This window comes from Catharus ustulatus, chromosome 3, assembly GCF_009819885.2.
Source record: "Catharus ustulatus isolate bCatUst1 chromosome 3, bCatUst1.pri.v2, whole genome shotgun sequence".
Classification (NCBI taxonomy): Eukaryota; Metazoa; Chordata; class Aves; order Passeriformes; family Turdidae; genus Catharus; species Catharus ustulatus.
The window spans coordinates 11,619,902-11,645,577 of NC_046223.1; the positions used below are offsets into that span (position 1 = coordinate 11,619,902).

The following is a 25,676-nucleotide window of genomic DNA, read 5'->3' on the forward strand; positions in this document are numbered from 1 at the left end:
AAAGAAGGGAGGGTAGATCATGCCATCTGCATTGTACCCATTTAACTTCTAACCTAAAATTGTGTCACTCTGTGCTATTTACACAGGGTCTTACATCTAAGCATTTGTGAAATTTGAAAGTGGTGTGACTGAAAATTCAAAGCTGATCTTACCAATGGGCCCATTGAGCCAAGGCCTCACAACCTGATTGGACTGCTGTAGTTACTGAATTTCTACACAGGGGCAAGGGCCTGTTCACATGTGCCTATCTCATGCTCTACTCTAAACACATGGGCCAATGTCAGAGATGAGAACTTTGCTAGATCATCCAACTGGGCACACAACAACATTCCCCAGCTGGGATAGATCTACAGAAAAGCAACCAGGGCCTGAACTACCCCTGTGCATTCCTAAGTTCTGGTGCTCAGAGTCTTTCCTTGTACCCACCTGCAGATTGGGTCAGCATTTTCAGAAATTACATATTTTTAACAATTTATTTTGTGAGAAAACAAATCAAATTACTTACAGTTTATTTAGATCAATGGATTAAAAGCTTAAAAGGGTTAGACAGACCCATAGACATAAGCATCCTTCTTAAGCATCATTCCTAAGAAACCAAATTAAAATTATCACTATTTGTGTATAAAATAAGCATTTTCTTTTAATTGCTGTGCTGCTGACACTTGGTGTAAAAACTTGGATCTGTGAAGGAAGAATCTGGATTGTTTCAGACTACAAAATGAAGTTTTACAAATTCTCATGATTTAACTAACTTTATTTCAGTATGTGTTTTACTATATGTCAAACAGCCTGTGGCTTCACATAGCTATAAAAGGATGAAACCTGTCTTGTAAGATTGGGAGAATATTTTGCATTTTTTATCTGTGAGAACATGATGGAGAAAAAAATTAACTGGTCTATTTTTAAATGAATAATTACACTAAATTTTAAGTTAATGTAGCTAAACATGTCTAAAATTTTATTTTGTGTGTTTTACACAAAGAAATTGTTGTATCAACATAAAGCATATAGCAAGTAGCTAGTGATCTAATGCACGTAGTTCAATCTAAAATTTAACTTCCAGAGTCATTTTTGAATCATACTTGTGCTGCAGGGAGTTTCTCTCCTTGGTGAAGGACAAATTGGTCATGAAGAGGAAGAAAAAACAGGCAGTGATTTCTACTCCAAATATTATTTCACAGAAATAGAGAAGTTTTGTAGGATGACTTGATGACTTACCTTGTTTGTTGAACGTTAGGTGTCTAAGTTAAAAATTAGCCATTGTGAGTGAGCTGTAGCAGTGCCAGAGACTGGATGTTAACCTTATAGAGGAAGGGAGACAGAAGTAAGGTTGAGGGGAATCTACTCTGGCATCTAGAGCTAGTAGAGCTATTGTGTAATCAATCCAAAATCAAAGGAAAAAATGTATTTTTGTGAATTAGAGTTCATTGCTGCTATTACATTTTCCATTTCTCTGAAAAAATGTAGACCTGTGGAAGGTGAATGCACTCCAATTCTGCACCTGAGGTGCGGCAGCCCTGGATGTACACACTGGGGAATAAGAAGCTGGAGAGAAACGCCATGGAAAGGGACCTGGAGATCCTGGTCGATGGCAAGTTGAATATGAGCCAGCAGTGCCCTGGCAGCCAAGAGGGCCACCTATGTCCTGGGGGGCATCAGGCACAGCATCACCAGCCAGGCAAGGGAGGGAATTGTCCTGCTCTGCTCTGCGCTGGGGCAGGCTCACCTTGAGTGCTGGGGACAGTTTTGGGCACCAGAAACGTGAAAAAGCATTAACCTATTAGAGAGTGTCCAAAGGAGGCCACAAGGATGGTGAAGGGTCTGGAGAGGAAGCCATACCAGGAGTGGCTGAGGGCACTTGGTCTGTTCAGCCTGGAGGAGGCTGAGGAGAGACCTCAGTGGGGTCTTCAACATCCTCATGAGGGGAAGAGGAGGGGCAGGCACTGATCTCCTCTGTGGTGTCCAGTGACAGGACCTGAGGAAATGGCTCTGAAGCTGTGTCAGGGGAGGTTTTCATTGGATATTAGGAAAAGATTTTTCACCCAGAGGGTGATTGGTCACTGGAACAGGCTCACCATCCTGCCAGAGTTCAAGAATCGTGCAGGGCCAGGAGTTGGGTTTGATGATCCTTGTGGGTCCCTTTCAACTCAGGATGTTCTATGATTGTGTATTTCTATGGAATAAGAGAACACAGAAGGCTGACCTGTGACAAGTTTTATAAAATAATTCCTAGTATTGTATTATTTGCCAAGAAAAGCCGATGACATGTAAGTAGTTAAAATAGATTCAGCAGTGTTTTCCTTTATTTGGGCATTTTGTCCTACAACCTCTCCCCAACCCCATATCCAAAGCACCTCATCTAGTACCTGTATGGATGCCATTGCAGCAATTTTGTGACTTTGCCATTTTGTGACTATGCTTTGGCATAGAGAACCTGCTCCTGTCTGACTTTGTATTTTACCTTGCTTCAACTCCTAGGGGTGTGCCCCAAACAATGTCAATATTTTGAGGGAGATCCCCCATGTTTGCTGCTCTTTCACTAGGAATGCTCGTTTTCTGGGAGCACGTTCGTGGACCTGCCTTCAATGGAATAGGCTGATGGTCATCACAGGCTACCCTGTATCATGGCAGCTACAGGGTTTACTCTTCTAGAGACACTTTGGATAGTGTTGTCACGCTGAGCCATGCTTCTGGCACGCGTGCTACAAAGTTCAGATGGTTTGTTGTAGTCAGCATCTCCCATTCTCTAGCTCTAGGTTGCTCCTAGTATGTTTTCAGAGGTGTTTTTCGGATGCACTCACCTTGGGAGCTGAGCACTGTCTTTCACAAGTACCCTACACTCCCAGGTGACTGTGGAAAGAGAAGAAATGCAGTGCCAGTGCTGCAGATCACTCAGGCAGTGCACAGTTTCCAATTATTTGTCATGACAGAACATTGGAGGTGTCGGAGAGGACTCTCGATATCAATTTCAGCATTTGTTCATGTTATAAAGTGGCAGGGCAGTTATTTTCTTATGAATAGTTACCAAACTGAGGATTTTTTTTAAGCAAAACAATCCTCTTGCAGATACTGGCACAGGCTGACCATTGCAAAACATCTCCATTTGTCAGTAAGCTTTTGCAACCACTAAAATATCCCTGTTGTTTGTGGAGACATTGTAAAGGAAGAAAGTAAATGTTGTATGAGCCAGAAAAAGAACCAGCTGTTAAGCTGAATTCCAGTTTTACCTTAATAGGACAGTTATTTCAACCTATTTTTTCCAAATTCTAATCAGTTTTAAAGGAGGAGGGATAGAGTGCTTAAAGCTCAATGGGAGGAATTTTTCTGTTTTCACACCTACCTTCTGTGCAATAGCGGGCCCCAGCTTGTGGAGTAAAAGGAATATGGTAAATTCTGAGAGGCACTTTTCAAATACAAAAAGATCACTTTGTCGTCATCATTCTCGTCCCCGTTGTGCTGGGTATAATGATGTGGGAAATGGTGAGATATAGTTGCATAACTCTGAAAGTTGACATGTATTCCTTCAAAGGGAACAAGAAAGAATAATTCCTCTGAAAAAAGCACTCTGAGTTAAAAATGCCTATTTTCTTACAGAAGCAAATTCTCTTTTTTTTTTTTAAATTTTTACTGTAGAATGTAACTAATCTGAAGGTATTTCTGATTAGAGTTTATTAGACTGGAACAGTATTTTTGGGCAGTTGTCCATTTTCACTGTCACAACAGTAACAAGCATTCCAATTTTTAGCTGCTTAGTAAATGCTCAGAGTCCAAGGAAGGGAAGAAGAAAAAATCTAAACTCTCAAGATTCTGGTAATTGACAACTCTCTTCTCCCTTTTTAGTTACAAGGAGGATTTTGCTTCCTCTTCATTATTCAGTGTGGAACTGAAGGGGTGTTCTTTAGAAGTCTGGGTTTTAAATATTTTCTTACATAATTTCTTTTATTTTCTTTTTAATTTTTTTTCACATTTTTGAGGACAAATTTCTTAAAAGTATGCATCTTGGATGCTGAGTGCCTGTTTGAAAACTTGTTTCTGCTTTTTGGCAAGTTGCCTCTATGTGTCTGAAAAGAGAAAAAATAAGAACTTGAGATTCCTTTTTGATTTGTCAGCTGGGAAGGCACTCAGCAGCATTAAAGCATTATGGGATGGCTTTATATTCAATAGGAGGAAACACCTAGAAGTGTCCATGGACCCTACTTACAAGAGCTTTGGAATAATTTGGGAGTTTTATGTTAGATTATCTGTCATGCCGAAGTCTTCTAGCCTTACCTTGTGATTTGGGTTTGTGCAGCAAGATTTTGGTAGTGGGGGGATGATTTTATTTTATTTGTGATTACCTTGTTTGGTATTAAATTAAACTGATTTCCCCAAGTCAAGTCTGTTTTGCCCAAAATGGCAGACAGTCAGTGATCCCTCCTTGCCCTTATCTTACCTCATAGCCTTTAATTTTATTTTCTTTCTTCTGTCCCACTGAGCAGAGGAGAGAGAGCAGCTTTGGTGGGAACATTGTGTCCAGCCAGGGTCACCCCACCACATCTTGCTTCGGGGCAAATGTCCCTTCTCTCCTGTTGAACAGATCATCTGCCACTTGAAGGTGTGTGGGTTTTGTTTTGGTTAAACCATGATAGGATTTTGAGAGGCCCACTCAGTTTGATGTCTTCCTGTTAGTGAGAGATGCTGATCTATGATCTAATGAGCCCTGGGGAATGCAAGTTTTATTTCACTTGCTAGCATAAGAAAATAAGTAAAAAATGAGAAAACAGATAAAATTGTATCATACAATCTCCTTTTACTTTAGTCCTCATTGTCAATCTTTAGTAAAAGAGGGACTGCCTTCATCTGTATTTATACCAAAAATGGTTCTCATGCTCAACAGACTACCATCCTCCTAATCCTGCATTTTTTTCTGAACCTCATTCTCACTTAAGATGAAAGTATACTCTTTTTGCTAGGTGTGTGGTGTGTGTTGTAAGCTTTTTTGATTTGTTCCTGCTGCTTTGTTTTTGTGGGCTTTTTGATATAACTATGGGATTTATTAAGTCAGCAAGACTTTTTGTACATTTGGGGATCAGTGGAAATAAAATGCTATTTCCACTTGGTGCTATTTCAGTGGATTAGGCAGTTCTTCAATCGTAAATATTAGCTTGGGTGATAATACCTCAAGGACTCCCAGCTTCCTTGGTGCTACCTGAAATTCTTGCACATATTTTTCATCATAGCACTCTTGATATAAAGGTCTGATACTCCATGTGATAAAAATTCTACAATTATTATCTAAATTGATTCATTATCTAAATGGCACTCATGGGAACCAAATGAAGATACTACTTTTAAAAAAGCTTAAATATAGTACCATACTAGCAGTGGTTCTAAAGGTTACTGCATTGTGTAAACATCTCTGTTGAGCCCAGCTTTCAGTGGATGCCCCAGGTTTAGTAGAAGAAGTGAAAGTACAGTAATTTCATGACTATAAGGCGTACCCTTTTGACTAAAATTTTGGTCCGAACGCAGAAGTGCACCTTTTAATCCGGATGCACCTTATATCTGGACAAAGTTTGGAAATTTGCCAACCCAGAAGTGCGAGCTGTGAGCCAAGCCGGGACCCACGGGAGCTGCAACCATGCAGGGGAAGCCAGGACCCACCGTGGCTGCCGGGCGGGGGGACACCGGGACATAGCGTGGCCACGCGGTGGGAGCCGGGAGCCGGGAGCCGTGCCAGCTGGTGCTGGGGGCGGGCGGGAGTGCCGGGGCGCGCGGCATGGGGAGGGAACCTGGGGCTGCGTTTAAAGGCTATGCCAATCTATGAAAAATGTTTGCAAATTGAGCACCTGCCAGTAATTTGTTACTTTGTTGCACATGGCGCAGCTCCTTGCTGCAAAAAAAAAGTGCGCCTTATAGTCTGGTGTGCCTTATATCATGTACAAAGTTGCAAAATTTGCCAACTCCCAGAGGCGCGCCTTATAATCCGGTGTGCCTTATGGTCGTGAAATTACTGTACTTGTTCTGGTGGCCCATTTATGACTACAGCACTGCAGGAAATCACTCAAGGGAGTCTGCTGGTTACTGTGTCTAGGAAAATTCCCAATGCTCCTTTGAAACACAATGTGTCCTTCACTGGAATATTCAGAGGGATTGGTCAAAAAAACTTAGCAAGCAATTAATAACAATGTACGTAATACTTCAAGTCATATCCTATATGTTTCACACCTGTTGTTTTCTCAGTTCTAATTGATATATTCCAAATGATTTGGGTTTTTTTTTAACTGAGAAAGCCATCATTTGTTTTGACACTATAACTAATGCCTGGAAAAACTGCAACTACTATGTATGTAATACTGTTTCTTGACTATATTGACATTTCCTAATGTATAGAGGTTAAAAAATTTGTCCTGAAGGTCAAATTCTCATATCCAAACTACATATTTAAGTAGTGGATTCAGTTTTGCGTATGTCAAGGTAATACAGTAAAAATAGATGATAATGTGTATATTAGAAGCATCAAGCGCAGTTATTTGTTTTAGTGAGAGCAGTTTTATATTTAAAAAATTGTTGCTTTCTCTCTGTGTTTGATGTGTATGTATTTATATTGTTACCTATCCTATTCTTTCCCATTTTAATTGTGATTTTAATTGTGATTAAAACTGCAGCCTACATATAACAAAATATAATCAATGCTAGGTTCCTCTAGCACTTACATTCCAAAATACTTGCTGTTTCTCTGGTGATGGTGATGCCTGGAAAAAAAACCCCAAGACATCAATGAAGGGTAAGAAATTGGCTCATGCAGTTCCTTTCCTTCTTTTGCCAGTGCTAAGGCTCCATATATCACCATGTCCTTCTGCTTGACTGAGATGTTTCTGTGGTCTTTGAAGACCAACTTACATATTAGAGGTGAGCTGTTATTTGTTACTAAAAAAAATCATCAAAACTTGTTGATGTTGAACTAATATAAAATTCTAAATACCTGAATGAAGATATTTTTATACTTAGGAGAAAGAAAATTAGCAGTGATACCTTGTTTGAATTTCATCAGCTTTTTTGCTTGTCTTGTCATGGAACTGGAGCATCCTTTCAAATAAAAAATGTTAAGATTGTATTTGATTGGATGCATTTCCTTCTCGAGAAGCTGTGGCCTACTTGACTGTGAGCTTCAGTTTAATGACTAGTTTGGGTGAAGGCTTCACAGTCAAGGGAACTGCAGAGGCACTGTTATTTGTACTCAATGCAAAAATAAAAGATTACTGCATGTTCTGGGTATTTGATTATGATTACTTGACATTTCATACTTACAAGGATACATTTGTGTTATTAATTGATTGTTCCAAAAGACAATAAAACTAATTCCTAGCTATGCATAAATTACTTTCATTCATTTTGCCTTGCTGTTCCTAAAATATAATCCGAATGGACCTCACTGGTTTATAAGTGGACCATATCAAAAGATTATTTAGGACACATCATCTCAAATGTACCGTAAAATAATTTTATTGAAATATTATTTTGAATAATCAGTTGATATTCAGCTGAATGTTACTACTCAATATTGACTCAGTGTGCCTTGGCATCCCATATTTGTGGGAGAACTGTCCTATGACAACAAAAACATCAAAAACTCAAAAGCTGTATTTCCTAGAAAAATATGATGGTTTAAGTAAAAACACAGTTGTGATTTATTATAATTTAAGCTCTGCTGTGGTGTACTGTGCCTATTTTCCACCCTTCTTGCTTCCATTTATTCATTACCTAGGGGCCTCATTCAAAAATTCTGAGGCAGAAGGGAGGATGATATCCTGGTTCAAAACCTGCCTGCCTTTTCAGTGCCTTCCTATGTTTTTTTTTCCATGTAAGGAATTTCTCCCCGTGGAATACACCTGTTTGAATTCAGGAGGACACAGATGCAGTGACAAACTAATTATGTTAAAACAATGCAACATAATGCTGTACTTAGACCTGCCCAATGGAGCTTGCCATGACAGGTGGCAAAAATACCCCTAAGTGTTTACCTGTCAGCCACATCAGGAACCAACTGATGGGGTTGCAGTCCCTATGCAGCTGAAATAACAAAATTTCTTTGCCACAAGAACCAGGTAGATGATCATACCTGTAGATTAAGAATATTGGATCATTTGAAAGAGCAGCTTTATGAGTTCATGAATCTTGAATAAAATCCTCCAATCCATTTTCTTTAGCTCAGCTGTCAGTCATCAGAAGACATTTTTAAGTTATTCCAAGATACACTTTTCACCATGATCCTTACCTGTCCTTGTGAAAGAACACAAAATATGCTAGTTGGGAAGGTGGCAGAAATACTTTTGCATGTGTGCAGCTGGAAGAGAGTCAAAGTTATGTAAGGGAAATGACAGCTCCAAATAAATGGAAGGGCTTGTCACATCCTTCTTCATGCCTTCTCTGCTGGTTCTTGAAAGTCCCAATGGCATTCAGGCTACATACTGTGCTTGTATTTTAACACTGAACACTGCATTAGTAAGTAAAAATTGAGGTGCTGAACCTTGCTTTCTAGGTTGTGTTCTGTTTCTAGTGCCACATCCACAATTTAATGTATTTACATTTAATTATACAGATGAAGACATTGGGATCCACCAGTACTGTGACAAGAAAGAACCAGGTAAATTAGAAATAACTATAACTGAAACTAAACAAAACTTCAAGATGTTCAATGTTTGACACCAACTGCTTGCTCCTAAAAATGCAGCTTCAAACTTCTTGTTAGTCTATACCTCTTTATTTCTATGGGGTAAGGAAACACAGAAAGTTTCTCCCTCCAAACGTATGTAGAAATAGTAAAAAGCATTTTAAACCACAGAAAAAAAAATCCCAGCTCACCTCGCTCCTGCCTGGCAGTGCCAGCCCACCTGTGCAGCTGTGCCAGCCTTGCTTTCACTGACAATTTAAGATACCTGCCTTCCAGGGTGAAAGCATTGGGGCTGCCTTGATTGTTTTGGAAATGTCTGTGTTTTATCCAACTGTGCTAGTCCTCTCTCTAATATTAATATTTGCTGTCAGCAGTTGTAAGGATTAATTCATCTTTTCATCCTCTTTCCTTCAGCGTCACAGATGAAGCACAGTTACTTAGAAGAGAAGCAAAAGCTAGCAGAATGTAAGGATGTTTTCTGAGTTTCTTCTTACAGTAAGATGAAATGGCAAATTTGGATTGGCTATGCCCCTGGAAGAGCATGAAAATAACCTCAGACTGCTTTCAATGTAACTTTCTGCACATGTCATCTAAGACTGATGATCACATAACTACACAGCACAAAACAATTGAAAATTTATAATTATTCCTTCCTGGTATATTTGCAATCTGTGGAGTTTTTTTCTGTCACTAGGCATGGTAGTGTGTATTGCTTTCCATTGTCAAAAGGAATCCCAAAAATAATCCAGATTTTTCTTATGAAATTTACTTAGCAGATGAGCAATAACCATTTTCACAATCATTTCTTGACTTGCAATGCAAACTGGCTTAAAACTGGAAATTGTAACTAAAATACTTTCAGCCAAAATCAAATTCCAGACTAATAATCAGCTGCCTTCATAGAATGGTTTTAGCTTTGAAACATTTGCACTGTCCCTGCATTACCTGGTTAAAAGCAATTTCCTTTCATGCTATCACACAGCAGTGCTGTGACTGTTAAAGATTTTTATGTTAGTACAACTTTTCTTTAGCTCAAGTTTTACAACTCCTGCACTGCTCAGAGCATTCATTAATGTTCAGACATTATTATGTGACAACTCTGAAAAATCTAATTAATTTTTTAGACAACTGACAACTTCACGAAGTAATGTCTATGCTGCTAGCTTATCCAAATGAAAATTCCCATGGACTTGTGCATGCCTATGAAGGGAAAATGTGTTCTGGAAGGATTAGTTATTCCCATCACTGCAAGGTGTGTTTGGAGCAGGTTGAAGCCCTGCTGGGGTTGGGAGTGAAGGTGCAGCCATGTGGCAATTCCACACCTGCTGCAGAGGATACTGTGTCAGGCAGGATCAGCGCAGCTCTGGGAAGGTGGCAAGCTGAGGGAGGGTTCTAGGCAGGGAGGAGCCTCTCAGGTTTGCATCACTTGTTCTCAGTGTAGTGTTATCCCACAGGGCTGTATGTGTGAATGGAGGAGCTGGCCCAGATAAACCCTGTCACCAGCAGCCCCAGTGATGCCTTTTTACACGTGTGACAGGCAAAAGGAACTCAGGCTGCTGCACCTTGTCTCTAGGAATGCAGGGGTGCCCCCGGCACAAAGTCTGTACAGCACTTTTTGTAAAGAGGAGCACTGGGGAACTTTATTCAGAGCTGTTGATTTGTACAGATAGTTTGGTATCTGTACAGGCAGTTTCCCATTTTGCATATGGATAAATATTCCAGTATTTATGAAGGCACCCATTGAAAATGTGATCTTACATGCCTAATTAATATTATCATAACGGTTCCACTAACGCTGGCTTCAGTCCAATGAAACACAAAGAGAAGTTGTATGCTGGTGTCCTCTTTTGTTGATGTATGAAATCCTTCATTTTTTCCCTGTATAGCACTTGTATTGTAAGCTCCTTTTTGTAGGGAGGTTTAAGCATAACTGCAAAGTCATTCAGTCTGGAAGTTGGCATACAAACTGACAGCTTGGAGCTTAAAACTTTTCATCAGGTTTCCTTTAAATAGGAATAGATTATAAACAATGTGTTCTAGTTTCTCATGGTTTTATTGTACACTTATGAACAGAAAACTGCTCACTTTTAAATGAAGAAATTTCACAAGTTATTAGAACCTGATTCTCAGCCATGGAACAAGCCAATTACTGGCAATTCCAGATGAGGCTTTTCCTCCTGGTTGCTAGAATTAATGTATTAGGCCAGAATTTTCACAATGGTGTGCAGAACACTAGTAAACTTGTTAAAGAACTTCAGCAGTCATACAATTTCTTCTTTGCTCAACTTGGCAGATTCTTCAGACCAAATTTTCAAGAGTATCCTATAAATAACTAGACTCCTAAGTTATGGCATTCACATTTGCCTGTTGTTAATATTTCTATATATGCATATATTCATGCATATATATTTTGCAGACATGTTAGTGCCTGCTTTTTGAAATTAGGCAATGAAATGTTAGTTCAGAAGAATAGAATAGGATGCTTGAAACTTGAAACTGAGTTAATATACTGAACAGCAGATACTTTTTCTCTGCAAGTGCCTAGCAGCTGGGTAAGCTTTGCACACAATTGCCATGGGGAAATCATGGTCATTGTGGATAGAGCATGAAACTGTTCCTATGATTGAACCTTCTGAAAACAGATCCTTTGGCAATAGATACCTTCGCCATTTCCTTTCAGCAGTAGGTAAGTTTTACATGTAAAGTAACTCCTAGAAATCTTGGGTTTGTGTTTCCACAGAAAAGGAAGTTCAATTCATAGAACTTTTTAGAATGACATATACAAATGTATTTTTGCACACACATGCACATGTATATGTATACAGTCACTTATATGTACACATTTCTCTACCATCTTTAATTTTTTTCCCCTCACTTTTATTTGACAGCTCGAGATTATCCTTGGATCCTGAAAACCAAGCGACTGGACAAACTGCGAGATGCACTCAAGGAGGTAGAGGTATGGTTCAGAAAGGTTCAAGCACAGCAGCATCTACTCTGGTTTTCAAATCCCTTTCAACAGCTTTAATTTTCATAAAGATCCAGCTCTCCCAGTGATGATAAATGTGCTTTTCTCTGGTGGGCTCTTCTGAAACAACTGCATCTTTGTGTGGCATTTTTGATCTGTAAACTGGAAAATCGGAAGTCTGTTAACTGATAGTGACAATGTGTGCTGCCAACTCTACTCTCTGTTTTCTGTTGTCCTTTAGGACTTAATGCAGAACAGTCCATGTGTGCTGAGCAAATGGAAGAACAAACATACCTGTCAGGTACAGTGTCATCAAAAAGTCTTGCAGTGTTCAGTCGGTGGTGGGAGCAGTAGTGTTAAAATGGTAGCGGAGAAAATCACGGGAGTTCTTTTGATATGTGGGCTGTCATTAAATAAATTTGGTTTATTTAAATTTCTACTCTGAAAAATATGCTTCAAATAAAAAGCCTGGGGTTTTATCAACACAAAGAAATTACATTAAAAGGCCCTGATTCTGTGAGGACATGATGATGATGGTGATGGTGATTACTACTATTATTGTTAATTATTGTTATTGTTATATTACTATTATTGTTTGGGGAAACTGAAAACATCCTGTACCTCAAAATAGCAGGCTGAGGGACCAACTATGTATTAAAATATATATACAGGTCTGGAATCTGTGTTGTATTATTTTTATATTTTAATTATCTACATATCTGTCACAAATCTTTTTACTTTATACTTGTATAACATGAAAGGGAAGTTATAACTCCAAACCAATTATATCATTAATCAAGTTATGGAATGAAAGATATTGTGACATGTGGCACACATATAGTTATATTCTCTGGCTATATGAGTTCCATATTTTGTGTACAATAAACCCTTTGTCACATCCTCGCTAAGACAGAAGGACAAGGAGGAGAGCTGAACATGAAGTGCTCCATAGTCATGTGCTTCTTCTGAAAAACATATGTAGTGAATTTTATATGTTTATACAACCTTCATGAGGAAATGGATCATATTTGAAACTGCTTTGGCATGGGGAATACTTGACAATATTGCTGTTTCAAAAAAGGAGCTTTGCCTTCTTTTATGCTTTTTCAGACTCATGATTTTTTCTTCTTATTCAAGTAGTTCCAAATGTGTGTCAGCAGAATGATTGTTAAATATCCAAACACTGTACAGCTAAAATTCCAGAAATGCCTTTACAAATAGCAAAATTTTTTAATGTATGACATGCCAAATGGTATGTAGTCTTTTCATATCAATAATAAAAATACGATTGTCTAAGCTACATTTGCCTATCAGATCTTACTCCTAGTAAATGTATATCATTCAGATACAAATTACATAGTATACATCTGTGAATGTTAATCTTCTAAAGCTGATTTAAATATTAATTGCTAATTTGGGGGAATCATTTTTTCCTGTTATTATTGTTCTGATTAGGAAAGGAATTTGGTTAAGAAATACCAAGTCAATTAGCTGTGAATGCATTCATTTGCATCCCAGTTTGCTGTCTCTTCATTAGCTTTCCTTGTCCATTCTTCCTTTACCATTTTCCTTCCCCTCCCTTTCATCAGCATCCACCTACAGTGTGTACAGTATATACTTTGGAAAAGTAAACTTGCCTTTATAATATAACACCTTTGGCTGACTATCAGTTCTGTGTAAAACTCTTCTTTATTTTTCGACATCACATCCTCTAAGTTATTTCAGGCTTACATCAACATGAATGAGACAAATGCAATTTAACGTATTTCTGCTACAGGATGGGAAAGAAGAGAGATGGATGTTTTCATCATAGTATATTATGTATTGAACCATGCAAAGGGTTAGTTTAATAAATTGAGTTCTTGGGGTGTTTTTTCAGATGGCTTCTAAGGCTAGAGTATAAATGATGGTATAGGTTATAACCAGAGTGAAAGTTACGGGTAAAAATCATAGTCATTTCTCTGTCCTTAAATTCTGATTTTGGTTTCTCAATCACAAAACAAAATGTTTTTTGTTTAATAGTGACTGATTATTGAAATCTCCAACAAGAGTTAGAATGTTTTGCCAAAACAATTGTGTTATTCCACTTTCTGTCTTCCTGAAAATAAAAGACCTCCAACAAATGGCAGTAAAATAGAGAAAAATTAATCATTTGGAAAAGTCTAGAACAGAAAAGCTGTCTTCTATCAATTTTGATGTCAGATGGTTTGTTTTTCTGCTGCTCATCTGTCTTTGAGCATTTGGCAGCAATAATTGGACTGTCCCTCTTTGATGCAAATGTTCTGAAGCTTCTGGAGAAGATGTTGTATATTTATTTTTTAATTTTAAGCAGAATACTAATTAACTGTTTCAGCAGAGTGCTTACCACGCAATAGTGTCATCTGTGGCATAACACTGCTGTATTCACAGCCTTTTTTGGATGAATACCAAAGCTAGTGGGAAGAGTCCATATTTGCATTAACTTTGGAGAGTTAAAGCAATGTGTCAGACAAACAGCATGAAGAACATGTAGGAAATTACCCTGATTTTCATAATTTCAATGTTTGGGGCTAAATTTGAGCGTATGGTTTTAATTATAGTATCTATTTTTCTTTTGTTTTTAGTAGCAATACAATGTCAAGTAATCTGCTTTATAGAAATTAAAGTATTTAACTCAACAGCCACATTTTTGCCTTATTCACTAAATGTTGTTTATATTTGAATCTACCATACCTGTAGCTGAACCAGGAGCAGTTTCTTTGGTATTGTAATAACAATGTGCCGTCCAAAAACTCAGTGGCTGCTGTACCTTGAGCAAGACAAATGGGAAAAAAACTGAAAGGTGACGCAATGAAAACAAGACTACCCTTTGAAAGAGTAGTATGATTTCCCTCAGATTTTTTGTAAAGCAAGCATAGACCTGCTGCCAGTATACTTTGCATAGCCTAAATATGCCACTATTCCTAATCCCTCACTCTTCCTCCAGCACTTCCATCTTAGAAGTGACCCACAGGCAAAAATTGGGGGCTGTAATTTTAGATGTGCATCTACTAAAAATAAGTGTGCTGTCATGTTAACTGTTTAGGTGCAAATGGCCAATTAGACTTCATGCATATGCCCCCGAGAGAAATCCAGTTGTTTTGCCTGCAGATTATCTTGTCCATTGCATGAGTGTATCTCTCAAAGTTGGCTTTTCTATGTGAGTTTGCCTAGAATGACCATAATGCTGGCCTGGTTTTCTACCTTTGTTAGTATTTCATTTTATGCATCAAAATTAATTCTCTTTTTTTTTTTTTTTTTTTTTTTGTTTTGTTTTGTTTCGGTGTGCAATCAGTGCATTAGAAGTTTCATGTTTACTTCCTTGTCCATTACTAAAAAAAGCCCAATGACCTTATTTTTGCAGTCCTAAGTATATGTTCCAGCACTGTCTAGAGCTTCTGAAACAGATGATGTGCCAGTTCATGCAAACATAACATAGACAGTACAAGGATTTTTGTCAAAGAGCTTGCGCTCATATTTAAAAGAGCTTAGTTGACTCCTAAAGGACTGAGGTCTTCTCTTTAGCTCTGTTCCAATAAGGTCTGAACCCATACCATTTCTGTATGGTACTTCTAACCCCCAACTTTGATGACCTGTGTGGAGTTACTGAAATAATCCTCTAATCTTCAGTTAGCTGATGTCAAAGAAAAATAAGTACACCATAACAGAAGTATGACAGGAAAAAGACAAGAAGTCTTTACAATAAGATGCCACTGTGCTCCTCAGCTTTCCTTGCCAAGAAATAATAACCTAAGGAATTAATTTTATCAGTATTGCTGAGTTTACTCAGCTCAGCTCTGGCTGCTTCTTGTCTTGGTCTCCTTCTGTAATTCTTTGGAATGCTTTTAAGTTTTGCCGCAAAATCATGAAATCTTCCTATGAAATGGTGCCATTGGTTAAGGTTTGGTTTTACAATATAAAGCAGTAAAAATAAATGAGATCTAGCTGAAGCATTTGATTTCCAAATTTTTTTATTTTACATTTGCATTATGATGTTGAATTAAGCACATGCCAACATTGTTATACAGTTTATTGTCTAAAAGCCAAGCACTAGCTATGAATCATATCTGTTACCTGCTAATGAAAAAGATTTATGTATACTTTGCTAAATTGTTTTGATTTCATTTAGTTGTATTTGTGTTGCAATTTATGTATGTGTATAAATAGTTTTTCTGTTTCCATCATCAACATACTTAGAGCTGGATTCTGAATTGAGATCCACAGCAATATTTTCTTGCTTGTTCTATCAGCTACAATGCCCATTATCAAACTGATTTAGCAAGACACATGGTGACATAGCACATTTGATATCAAAACCAAGACATTCTGTCTAGAATACATGAGAAGCCAGCACCCATCCCCAATTGCTAAGAGGAACACTGCTCTCATATTAAATTCTTTTGGTTGCTTTTGATCACAACCATTAATGTATTGTGTGGTTTTAGATATTTGGATCTAAAATACAAATACATTGATTATTGTGAAACAGCAACATGTAACAACAATAACTTCATCTGTAATAAGGCATGCAACACAGTAATTACGGTGGGGTGGCTAAGAAAGCAATCTGGAATGAAGAGGTGGGGAAAAACCCTGGGAACCTGCTTGAACAAGAAGTGCTTTGCAATTCTCTTCTCCTTTTGCATATTCCTTTGTCAGTTGAGCTCTCTAAAGGGAAAGCAGTTTGCAGCAGTATTTTTACAGGCATATTTTCCTTCTCTTTCAATTTTAATCAGATAGAAGCAAATCCTGGCTTTGCTCCACAGGTATCTTTTTAGGTAGAAGGACTGATAAGCAGCTGAGCTGCATGAATGAGGAGTCAAGGGCTCAGGTTTCTGAGGATAAAGGGATCCACTTAAGTAGATACTTAAGTTGTACTGGATTCTGTAAGTCATGAACCTGTACTTAAGTCTTTTGCTTAATAAAAACTATCACAAATGCATATCGGCGCACTTTGCTGTCAAGGGCTAAGTCTTCCCTTCAGTATCCTCTGCTGCTTGTGCCTTTCTTGCTCATGGAGAACAATTTTTGGCATATGAAATACATAATCCTTTCTATCAAAGTCTTCACATTCGACTCAGTAACAGAGAAATAAAGTGGCCCTTCCGTCCCGGTATGTAGAATAACCAGATGCCCAAACATTTTAGTCAGACTACATTCAAGTACAAAGTTTCTGCCTTATTCTTCCAATAGGTATGAAGTCATGCTTTCATATTTTGTTTAGGAACACCTTGTGACTGTTTAAGCTCTGGAGATAGCTCTCCTGATTTTATTTTTCCCATCATAGTACTTCAATCTGGAAAATTTATTATGAGTTTCATCACTGTGAATTTCTTTCCCTAATTTAATATCTGTTAGGTGGAATGATGTAGTGCCTTGTGTAAATAATGCCTCTAACATTGGCTTTTATTCCTTAGCATTGATGGACTGTTCCCTTTGGGGCTGGATCACTGTGTATCCATATTCAAGCCAAGTTTGCAGTCTTCCCTGTTTGCTTTATATTCATTTGTGCTTGTCACTGGACTGCTTCCATCCACCAAAATATGAGCTTAACTAGGCAAGCTTATGTGTAACAGCACCTAAATCTTACTATCATGGAACAATACTTGCACACAATACACAGAATGTAGCAGCACAGAATCACAGAATCATTTAGGGTTGAGAAGACCCTTAAGAGTGAGTCCAGCTGTTAACCTAATGCTCCAAAGTTACAGTAGTTTCACGAATACAAGCCGCACGGATTATAAGCCGCACCCCCGGTGCCTCGACAATGTTGCTGTCTTTGTCAATAGATAAGCCGCACCCCGAATATTAGCCGCACTTTCGTTCGTCGCGAGAATCCGTGCGCAGCTTTCACAAATTGGCCAATTAGTAAGAGGATCGCGGCATAGCGGGCTTTACTGGCTCGGGGCGGGGCCAGGCAGGCTCGGCCCGCTCATGGTTGCCGACGGGGCCGGGTGGCCCAGCTCAGCGCCACGGCTCGGCGGGGCTGGCCGGGTGGTGCTGCCGCCGCCGCCGGGCTCGCTGGCCCCCCTCTCCCGTCAGCACGGCCCCGCTGCCGCGTTCGCTCGCCCGGCTGGCAGGGCTGCCGCCGCCGGGCTCGCCGTCCGCCCCGCTGCCGCTTTCGCTCGCCCCGCGCCGCGCCTCGCGAGAGCCGCGCCCGCCCCGCGCCGCGCCCGCCCCGCGGCGCTTTCGCGGCTCGCGGCTCGCGGTTCGCGGCTCGCGGCTCGCGGCTCGCGGCTCGCGGCTCGCGGTTCGGGGCTCGCGGTTCGCGGCTCGCGGTTCGCGGCTCGCGGCTCGCGGTTCGCGGCTCGCGGCTCGCGGCTCGCGGCGGCGCTTTCGCGGTTCGCGGTTCGCGGCTCGCGGCTCGCGGCTCGCGGCTCGCGGCTCGCGGTTCGCGGCTCGCGGCTCGCGGCGGCGCTTTCGCGGCTCGCGGTTCGCGGCTCGCGGTTCGCGGCTCGCGGTTCGCGGCTCGCGGTTCGCGGCTCGCGGCTCGTGGCTCGCGGTTCGCGGCTCGCGGTTCGCGGCTCGCGGCGGCGCTTTCGCGGCTCGCGGTTCGCGGCTCGCGGCTCGCGGTTCGCGGCTCGCGGTTCGCGGCTCGCGGCTCGCGGTTCGCGGCTCGCGGCGGCGCTTTCGCGAGCGGCGGCGCTTTCGCTCGCCGGGCGGCGCTTTCGCGAGCGCCGCTTTCGCTCGCCCCGCCGGCAGGGCTGCCGCCGCCGCCGCCAGGCTCGCCGGCCGCCCCCTCCCGTCTGCACCGCCGCCGCGTTTCCTCGCCCTGGCCGGCACTGCAGGCCCCCGCACCGCCGGGCTCCCCCACGCTGCTGGCCCCGATTCTGCTGGGCTTCCCCCGCTGCCAGGCAGCCCCACCCGCCGGCCTTCCTGCTTCTGCCATGCTCCCCTGCACTGCTAGCCCCAGTTCTCCCGGGCTCCCCCGCCCTGCTGGCTCAGGCTCTGCCGCCCTCCCTGCCCCGCCCTACTGGCTCAGGCTCAGCCGCCCGCCCCCACACTGCTGGCCCCGCCTCTGCCAGGCTTTCCCACCTCTGCCGGGGCCGGCCGGGCTCCAGCTTGGCTTGGGGCTGCCGCGGGCTCTCACTTCCGTGTTGGCAGCTTTTAGAATTTTGTTAATAGATTAGCCGCCCCGGAATATTAGCCGCACTTCCGGGTTTCCACCAAAATTTTGGTCAAATTGGTGCGGCTTGTATTCGTGAAATTACTGTAATATCTCCCAGGCTGGTGACTCCACCATTGCCCTGTTTTCTTTAAGTGCCTGCTTGTACTTCACGGTAAACTCTAAGAACTAATTTTAAAAAAAACTCAGTTCTAAAGGGAGATGGTTGAAATACTAACTTTGCATGGCAATATAGTCTGGAAAGTCTGATTAACTTTTTGAATTTAGACTCTAAAAGTTCCTAGAAGAATGAAATTAAACCTATGTACCAACCATGCTAACTTATCATAACAAAAATTTGTTAAAATACAATTTAAGATTTCCCAAATATCTCAGAGTTCTGAGGAGAATAATAGGAAAGACTGTTTTGCTGTAAAATGAAAGAAGGAGGGGGCACAGTGGGAGAAACAATAAAAGTAATGGAAATGATACTGCCTACTATCTGTGATTCTGTCATGCCATAGTGACAGCACAGACGTCTGTACAATACCTAAAATCCTTAACACTGGTTTAATGACTAGTTTCATAGATGTAAATCAAAGCACATCCATTAGTACAACATTTTCTATTTATATAAATGTCTTGTCATGAAACACTGGAGAGGTTTTCATTGATTTCTATTCTAGCTCTGTAACAGCTGCGATTTATGCCATTACCTGGAAATTAATATATAGGCATAAATTGAATTTACACCCATTGCACCATCCCTCTTGTTGGCAAATAACACTGAAAGATTGGGAGTGTTGTACTCTCCTCTATCAGGCTGATATCCATTCAGGTGTTTAGAACTGCACTTTCTAGAGTATTTATGTAATATTGTTTCATTGTTGCTTACATCACAGTTTGGTAGCTCCTGGGTTTCAACCCTCACTTTTTCCAGCAGGTTTTTTGGACAGTTATAGCCACCTACAGTCAAAAACCTTGCTGGACTTCATGTTACCGTGTTGGAAATAAATTGTGATTTTATCTAATCTAACTTCAACATAAGGACAAATTGAAGTTTTGAAAGATTGTAATAAAAGCTGCATGAGTGTAAGCGTGTCTAACATTTTTACTAGGACAAAACCTTAAAGGACAACTGTCATGACAGGGAATATTGAAACATTGACTATATATGTCTGTCAAGTGAATGTATGATTAGACTTTGGCAGGATGACAACTGGTCATTTGTTCTTAAAAATTAATTTCACATCACAGGATTTTATTTGTTTCTACTTCACACATTGGTAGAATTTCTCTTTTAAACAAGTGGGTTAAAGGTGATAGGGCAGAAAAATAATTTAAGTACACTTGTTCTGTCCTTTGAAGAGCACAGAGGTATAGTAATGTAGCAAAATATGTGTAAATGAGAGTTTCCATAACTAAATTATTGGGAGCGGAGCATTGCACAAGAGACATGTCCAATTAGATCACTCCATTCCTGTCCCCCATGCTTTTTATTTATACAATCCAGTGGATTTCACTGCAAGGAAGTTCTAAAGACTATATTGCAACCGTATTTGTCTCACAGCACCACCGCAAAACAAACAGGGAATGTTTTTGTGCCAAATTCTCCAAGAACAAGTGTTTCTTTAGTAGTTAAGTTTTTTAAAAGCATAGGGATTTCTTTAAAAATCTGCTATTAGGTAGAAGTAAGAGCTGGAGTCCCAGATTCCTGGCCTTTGGTGGACCCTCTGGACTTGTCTGCAGAGGTCTTTCCCCTGAGAATTCCTTTTATGGGCTTTATTTTCGGAGTTCCTTTGCTGTAGTAGTTGCATTCAGAAAATGACTAATGGTTTAATTATGCAAAAATAAATGTTTTTCATAACTCCTCCCACTGTGCATTCTCTCTCTCATAGAAGATATTACATAAGGAGCTGATAAATACTTGACTTAGTGTTCAAGATTATATGTATCATTTAATTTAAATTAATTAAGCATGAATATTCAATTAACTCTGAAATAACCCTATCCAATGGTTTAAATTCTTTCTTTCTAAGAGAGACATCTAAAACATTATTTCAACGAGTGAATGGATTTATTGGGAGCTCACAGCTATCTCCGTGGTAGGGCGCAATTATTTATTTAAACAATATATGAATGATCAGAAATAACAAGAACAGCAAAAAGGTGCTGGTTTTAATCTGTGATAATAATACAGAATTATATTAAATCCAACTTTATTTTTTTACATGTAGGCTATGCAGCTACTTTATACAGAAAATATCAGGTCTATGGATGATAGAGTGATCAGTGTAGTTCCTTCCCTCCTTCAGAAGTGTACAAGTGTTTAGCAATTGTAGTTCTTGTACCCTTATAATTCAGTGTTGTGTTACATCTCTCTTTTTCATTGAAAAAGCTTTCAAAGTCATTATAAGATATCTTCACGTCAATGGTAATTCATTTTTGTAATTTTGAAAATTAGTACATTACTACCTAATGGACGGCTGCTTACATGTACCTGGGAACGTTTCACTTTTCTAATGATTTTTGATTTCTTGTTTTCTCACTCTTTGGATTCAGCTCCTCTTTCACTCAGGTGTTTTGGTGTCCCTAAGCCTTTCTGGGCCGCAGCTGGAGAAGGTTGTGATTGACAGGACCCTGGTGGGGAAGCTCATCTCCGACACCATCAGTGATGGTAATTACACCCATGTGCAAATCAATTGCCTGCATTAACAATAGAGTAGAGAAACAGTATGTCAACAGGTAGACTAATTATTGCCACTGGGGACTTGCAAACACAACAAGTAATTGCATGTAATGCTATAGTTACAACCCTCAGGACTAAGAGCACTTTAAGAATAATATTTAACATCAAAGTTTTCAGGCTTGTCAAATGCTGCATGGGTTTCTGAAATTCCGTTTCTTACACACTGTAATCTCTGTGAACATGCCATTTGAGCTTGTCATGTTTATTTCGTAAGTGGGAAAATGGGACACAACCAAACATTAGCCAATTGAATAATTGCATGGGATAGTTATTATTAAAGTTGTTATTAAAAAAGGCTGGATAACATTAGTTACGTGGAGGTGTTCTGATTTAGTTTCTTGATACCCAGAATCTCCCTATTGTTAGTAGCTAGTGACTGCTAAAAAATTAAGTTTTCGTTTAATGCACAAGAAAGCTTATAAAAACATCCCTGTTTTCCATAGCTTTGTGTTATGACTCGTATAATTGAGAAATCAGCTGGTATCTTGGCTTCTACAGAAGCAGGAGTATGACATTTTGGTGTGAGCCATGTTACATGCACACTACCTTCCAAATTCTTTAAGAGTAGACCCACATTACATCCTTCTAGTAAGAATATGCACTTCAGGTTTGATCTTTAATTATTTATTTTTTCTCTCTACCCAGGCATCTATTGAATATAGCCTGGGTTTTAAGAAACTACAATACTGTGTTTCTCTGATTTTTCCTATCAATATATTGTAGTTTAGTCTTGAAAATTAATATAACTATGTTTGTAGACCCTCATTTTTTATGAACTAATTACAGAGAGAGCATAGAACACATTTATTGTCTTGTCTTCTTTTTTTCACTCTTCACCTTAACTACTGGACTACTAATTCCATCTATGATTTTTTGCATTCTGTTTTTGTGGGGCGGATTTCCTACTTTCAGGTCACAAAAAGTAGGAAAGCATGGAATATAAGGTTATTCTCAAACTGAAGTAGTTTGTGGAAATTATTTGGAATACTTTGTCTTTAAAAAAATAATAAATAATAAAATGTGTGGATCATGCCTTACTTTGGTTTAATATGTCATAGAAATATTTGTTCAGAAAATACTGCTAACTAAATGAGCTTACAACTAAAACAACAATAAAACAATGAATATATTTTACTATATTTGGACAACTGTGTTTATGATATAAATAACATTATATAATATTTTGGTTTTGTTTTCACTTATTCAAGTTTTTATTAAACCTCCTTGTTTGCTAATACCCAAATCTGCAGGTGAAATAAAACTACCTCTCTTCAGTAAAAGCAAACCACTCAATGACTTTCATTGCAATACAGTTTTTATTTTCATGAACAATGAAAGAAGGTGCTTTTGTTACCTACACAAATAGTGTTAAAAATACAAATTTTTATACTGAAATGTCATTACATGAGAAACATGAGATAATGTTGTCCTAGAGGAAATTAATTTTAATTCAACAAAACCCAGCACATCTTTCCAAATCTGACTTCAAATTATGGTTGTGATTATAAAGCTGGCCAATAGAAATTCTACATTTAGCACAAGAAGCCTGTATAAAAATAATAGTTCTTACTTCAGCAGTTGTGTATTTGTAGAAATGGATAAGGGTTACAATCTGCCAGAATTACTTATAAAATGTTGTAATTCTCATTCAGAGTAGCATGTCCTCTTAACATTTGGAATAAAGGTCAGATTGTGTGCACAAAATACAGAATTACTACTGCTTTTATAATCCCCCTGCATCTAAGAGAGTGCTCCTGATTCTTATTATTTATAGGCAAAATTTCATCAGCATCTGAGGTGTGCTGCAGCTCATTTTTAATGCAAACTATGTCTATATCAAAATAATTTAGCTGTGTACTTACATATTGAGGATATATGCAGTGGTTTTCAATTTTCATGTGTGTGCAGGATCTCAGTTATAGCTTCTGAATCACCTTATCAGATGCTTTATCACCCTTTTTTTTTTTTTCCAAAAAATCTGGTGTTAATGTTATATTTCAAAGGCAATTATTTAGCTCTAAACTCTACCCTTTAGCATTTGCATACCAGATACTTCAGTGTTGTGCCAGGACATGACTGTTGGAAAATGCAAGTGGTTAAAAATCAGACTAAAGAAAAACAAAGCTGAGTAGCCAGTTTTCCGTGCTTGGATATAAGACTAAATTGTCAATCTACATACTATAGATATGTAAAATTTAGATTTAAGAATCTGAGATATTAGTAATATGTGAATTTTTTTTAGTTTCTTTTCCAGATGTTGTTTCACAGAGTTTTATTTGTTTGTTTCTAAATCTGGTTCTACTTTAATTGGTATTTTCCTTTTAGAAGAGGTTTGAGAGTTTACAGTCTGAGCACAGCTTTCTAACTTTATTTTAAACAGTCAGTGATCTGGTACTACTTACCCCAGTGACTCACTTCTTACTCAGACATCTCTTCAAGTGTGGATGCTGCTTGAATAACTGAGTAACACATGGGGAAAATCCTAGATACAATTTTCTAAGTATTTTTCATTGACAGATCAGTTAATCACTTTTATATTGAACTAATTTGGTCTAGCACCCCCTTATGATAACAGTGGGGATTCCTCTGAGCTTTTCCAGACTCCTAGAGTGTCTATTCCATCTTGATTACTTGTATTGTTTGGTATTACCCCCATGTTAAGCTTTCAGCAAATTCATAACCCCTCTAAAGCCTTATCCTGCATGTAAAAGCCTCCTTGATGTCTGCAGCAGCACCAGGAATCTTACAATGTCAAAATGCCAGATACACCTCGAGTACCAGTTTGCATTTATCACCCTTAAAACAAGCTGAACTATATGAGGTCTATTTGCAAAATACTGGTGGATGCAGCCATAATAAAAAAAGAACTGAAGGCTGAATACTGCGATGAAAATTAATGTGGAATGAAATATATATTTGAATGTAGTGGCATTTTGATATGAGATAATTTATTACGGTGTATGTAATCAGAGTACAGTAATTTCACGAATACAAGCCGCAGCAATTTGACAAAAATTTTGGTGGAAACCCGGAAGTGCGGCTAATAGTCGGGTGCGGCTAATATATTAATAATTTTCTGACATTTACAACCCCAGACGTGCCAGCCAGAGTGCCGAGCCAAGCACCGACCAGTAAAAGCCGGCATTTCGCAATTGTTACAGTGTTACCGTGTTGCCCTGGCTCCCTGCAGGCAGCACGGGGGGGCAGGGAGAGAGGCGGGAGAGCTCTCTTTCCTCCTCTGCTGCAGCCCAGGGGAGGAGCGGGGGGGGGGCGCCGCCATTGCCGCGGCCCGGGGAGGAGAGGTGGGGGGCGCCGCCATTGCCGCGGCCCGGGGAGGACGCGGGGGGGCCGCGCCACCATTGCCACGGCCCCGGGAGCCGACGGGGGGGGGGGCGCCGCCATTGCCGCGGCCCGGGGAGCCGACGGGGGGGAAGCGCCGCCATTGCCGCGGCTCGGGGAGGACGCGGGGGGGCCGCGCCGCCATTGCCGTGGCCCGGGGAGCCGACGGGGGGGGGCGCTGCCATTGCCGCGGCTCGGGGAGCCGACGGGAGCCCTGCGCAGCCATTGCCGCGGGCCGGGGGGGGGCGGGAAGTGCGCGCCGCCATTGCCGCGGCTCGGGGAGGAGGCGGGGTGCTTTGTCCGCGCCCGTGGCGCCGGCGCCACGGGCGCGGGAAAGCTCCGTCCCCGCCCGCCGCCACTGCCGTAGGAGCGGGGGAAGCTCCGTCCCTGCCTGCCACTGCGGGGCAGCGCCGACCCAGGGTGACCGAGCCCAGGGGCAGCGGCGGCCAGCCCCGAGCTGCAGCACCATGCTGGGCCACCTGGCCCCGTCAGCAGCCCCTAGCGGGCCGAGCCTGCACAGCCTTAGCTCAGCCAGTAAACCCCGCCCTCCCGCGGTTCTGTTACTAATTGCACGCGGGTCCTTGCTGCGAACGACAGAGCGGCTTATATTCGTGTGCGGCTTATCTATGGACAAAAACCGAAATATTTGCCAACACCCAGAGATGCGGCTTATACTCAGTGCGGCTTGTATTCGTGAATTTACTGTATTCTCTAGGCTTTATTCCTCATTTCCAAGAAGGTCCTTACAGGATGACACACAGGTATATTTTAGGACATTACGGGGCTTTCAGTGTGATATTTAAGACATTCTCTTAAAAAAAAATTGCTTTTTGTAGCACCT

The 25,676-nt window shown here is 40.5% G+C and overlaps 1 protein-coding gene across 3 annotated transcripts in view; it reads left to right on the forward strand.

The window, feature by feature from the left end:
• The window catches only part of LOC116993576 (WD repeat containing planar cell polarity effector), a 157,939-nt gene that overhangs the window by 41,799 nt on the left and 90,464 nt on the right, over positions 1-25,676 (forward strand). For all 3 annotated transcript variants that reach the window (XM_033054358.1, XM_033054360.1, XM_033054359.2), the window contains exons 3-8: positions 6,809-6,891; positions 8,582-8,626; positions 9,068-9,118; positions 11,542-11,612; positions 11,863-11,922; positions 21,310-21,424. In XM_033054358.1, coding sequence (XP_032910249.1) covers positions 6,809-6,891; positions 8,582-8,626; positions 9,068-9,118; positions 11,542-11,612; positions 11,863-11,922; positions 21,310-21,424 — 425 coding nt within the window. The remainder of the gene's footprint in view (positions 1-6,808; positions 6,892-8,581; positions 8,627-9,067; positions 9,119-11,541; positions 11,613-11,862; positions 11,923-21,309; positions 21,425-25,676) is intronic.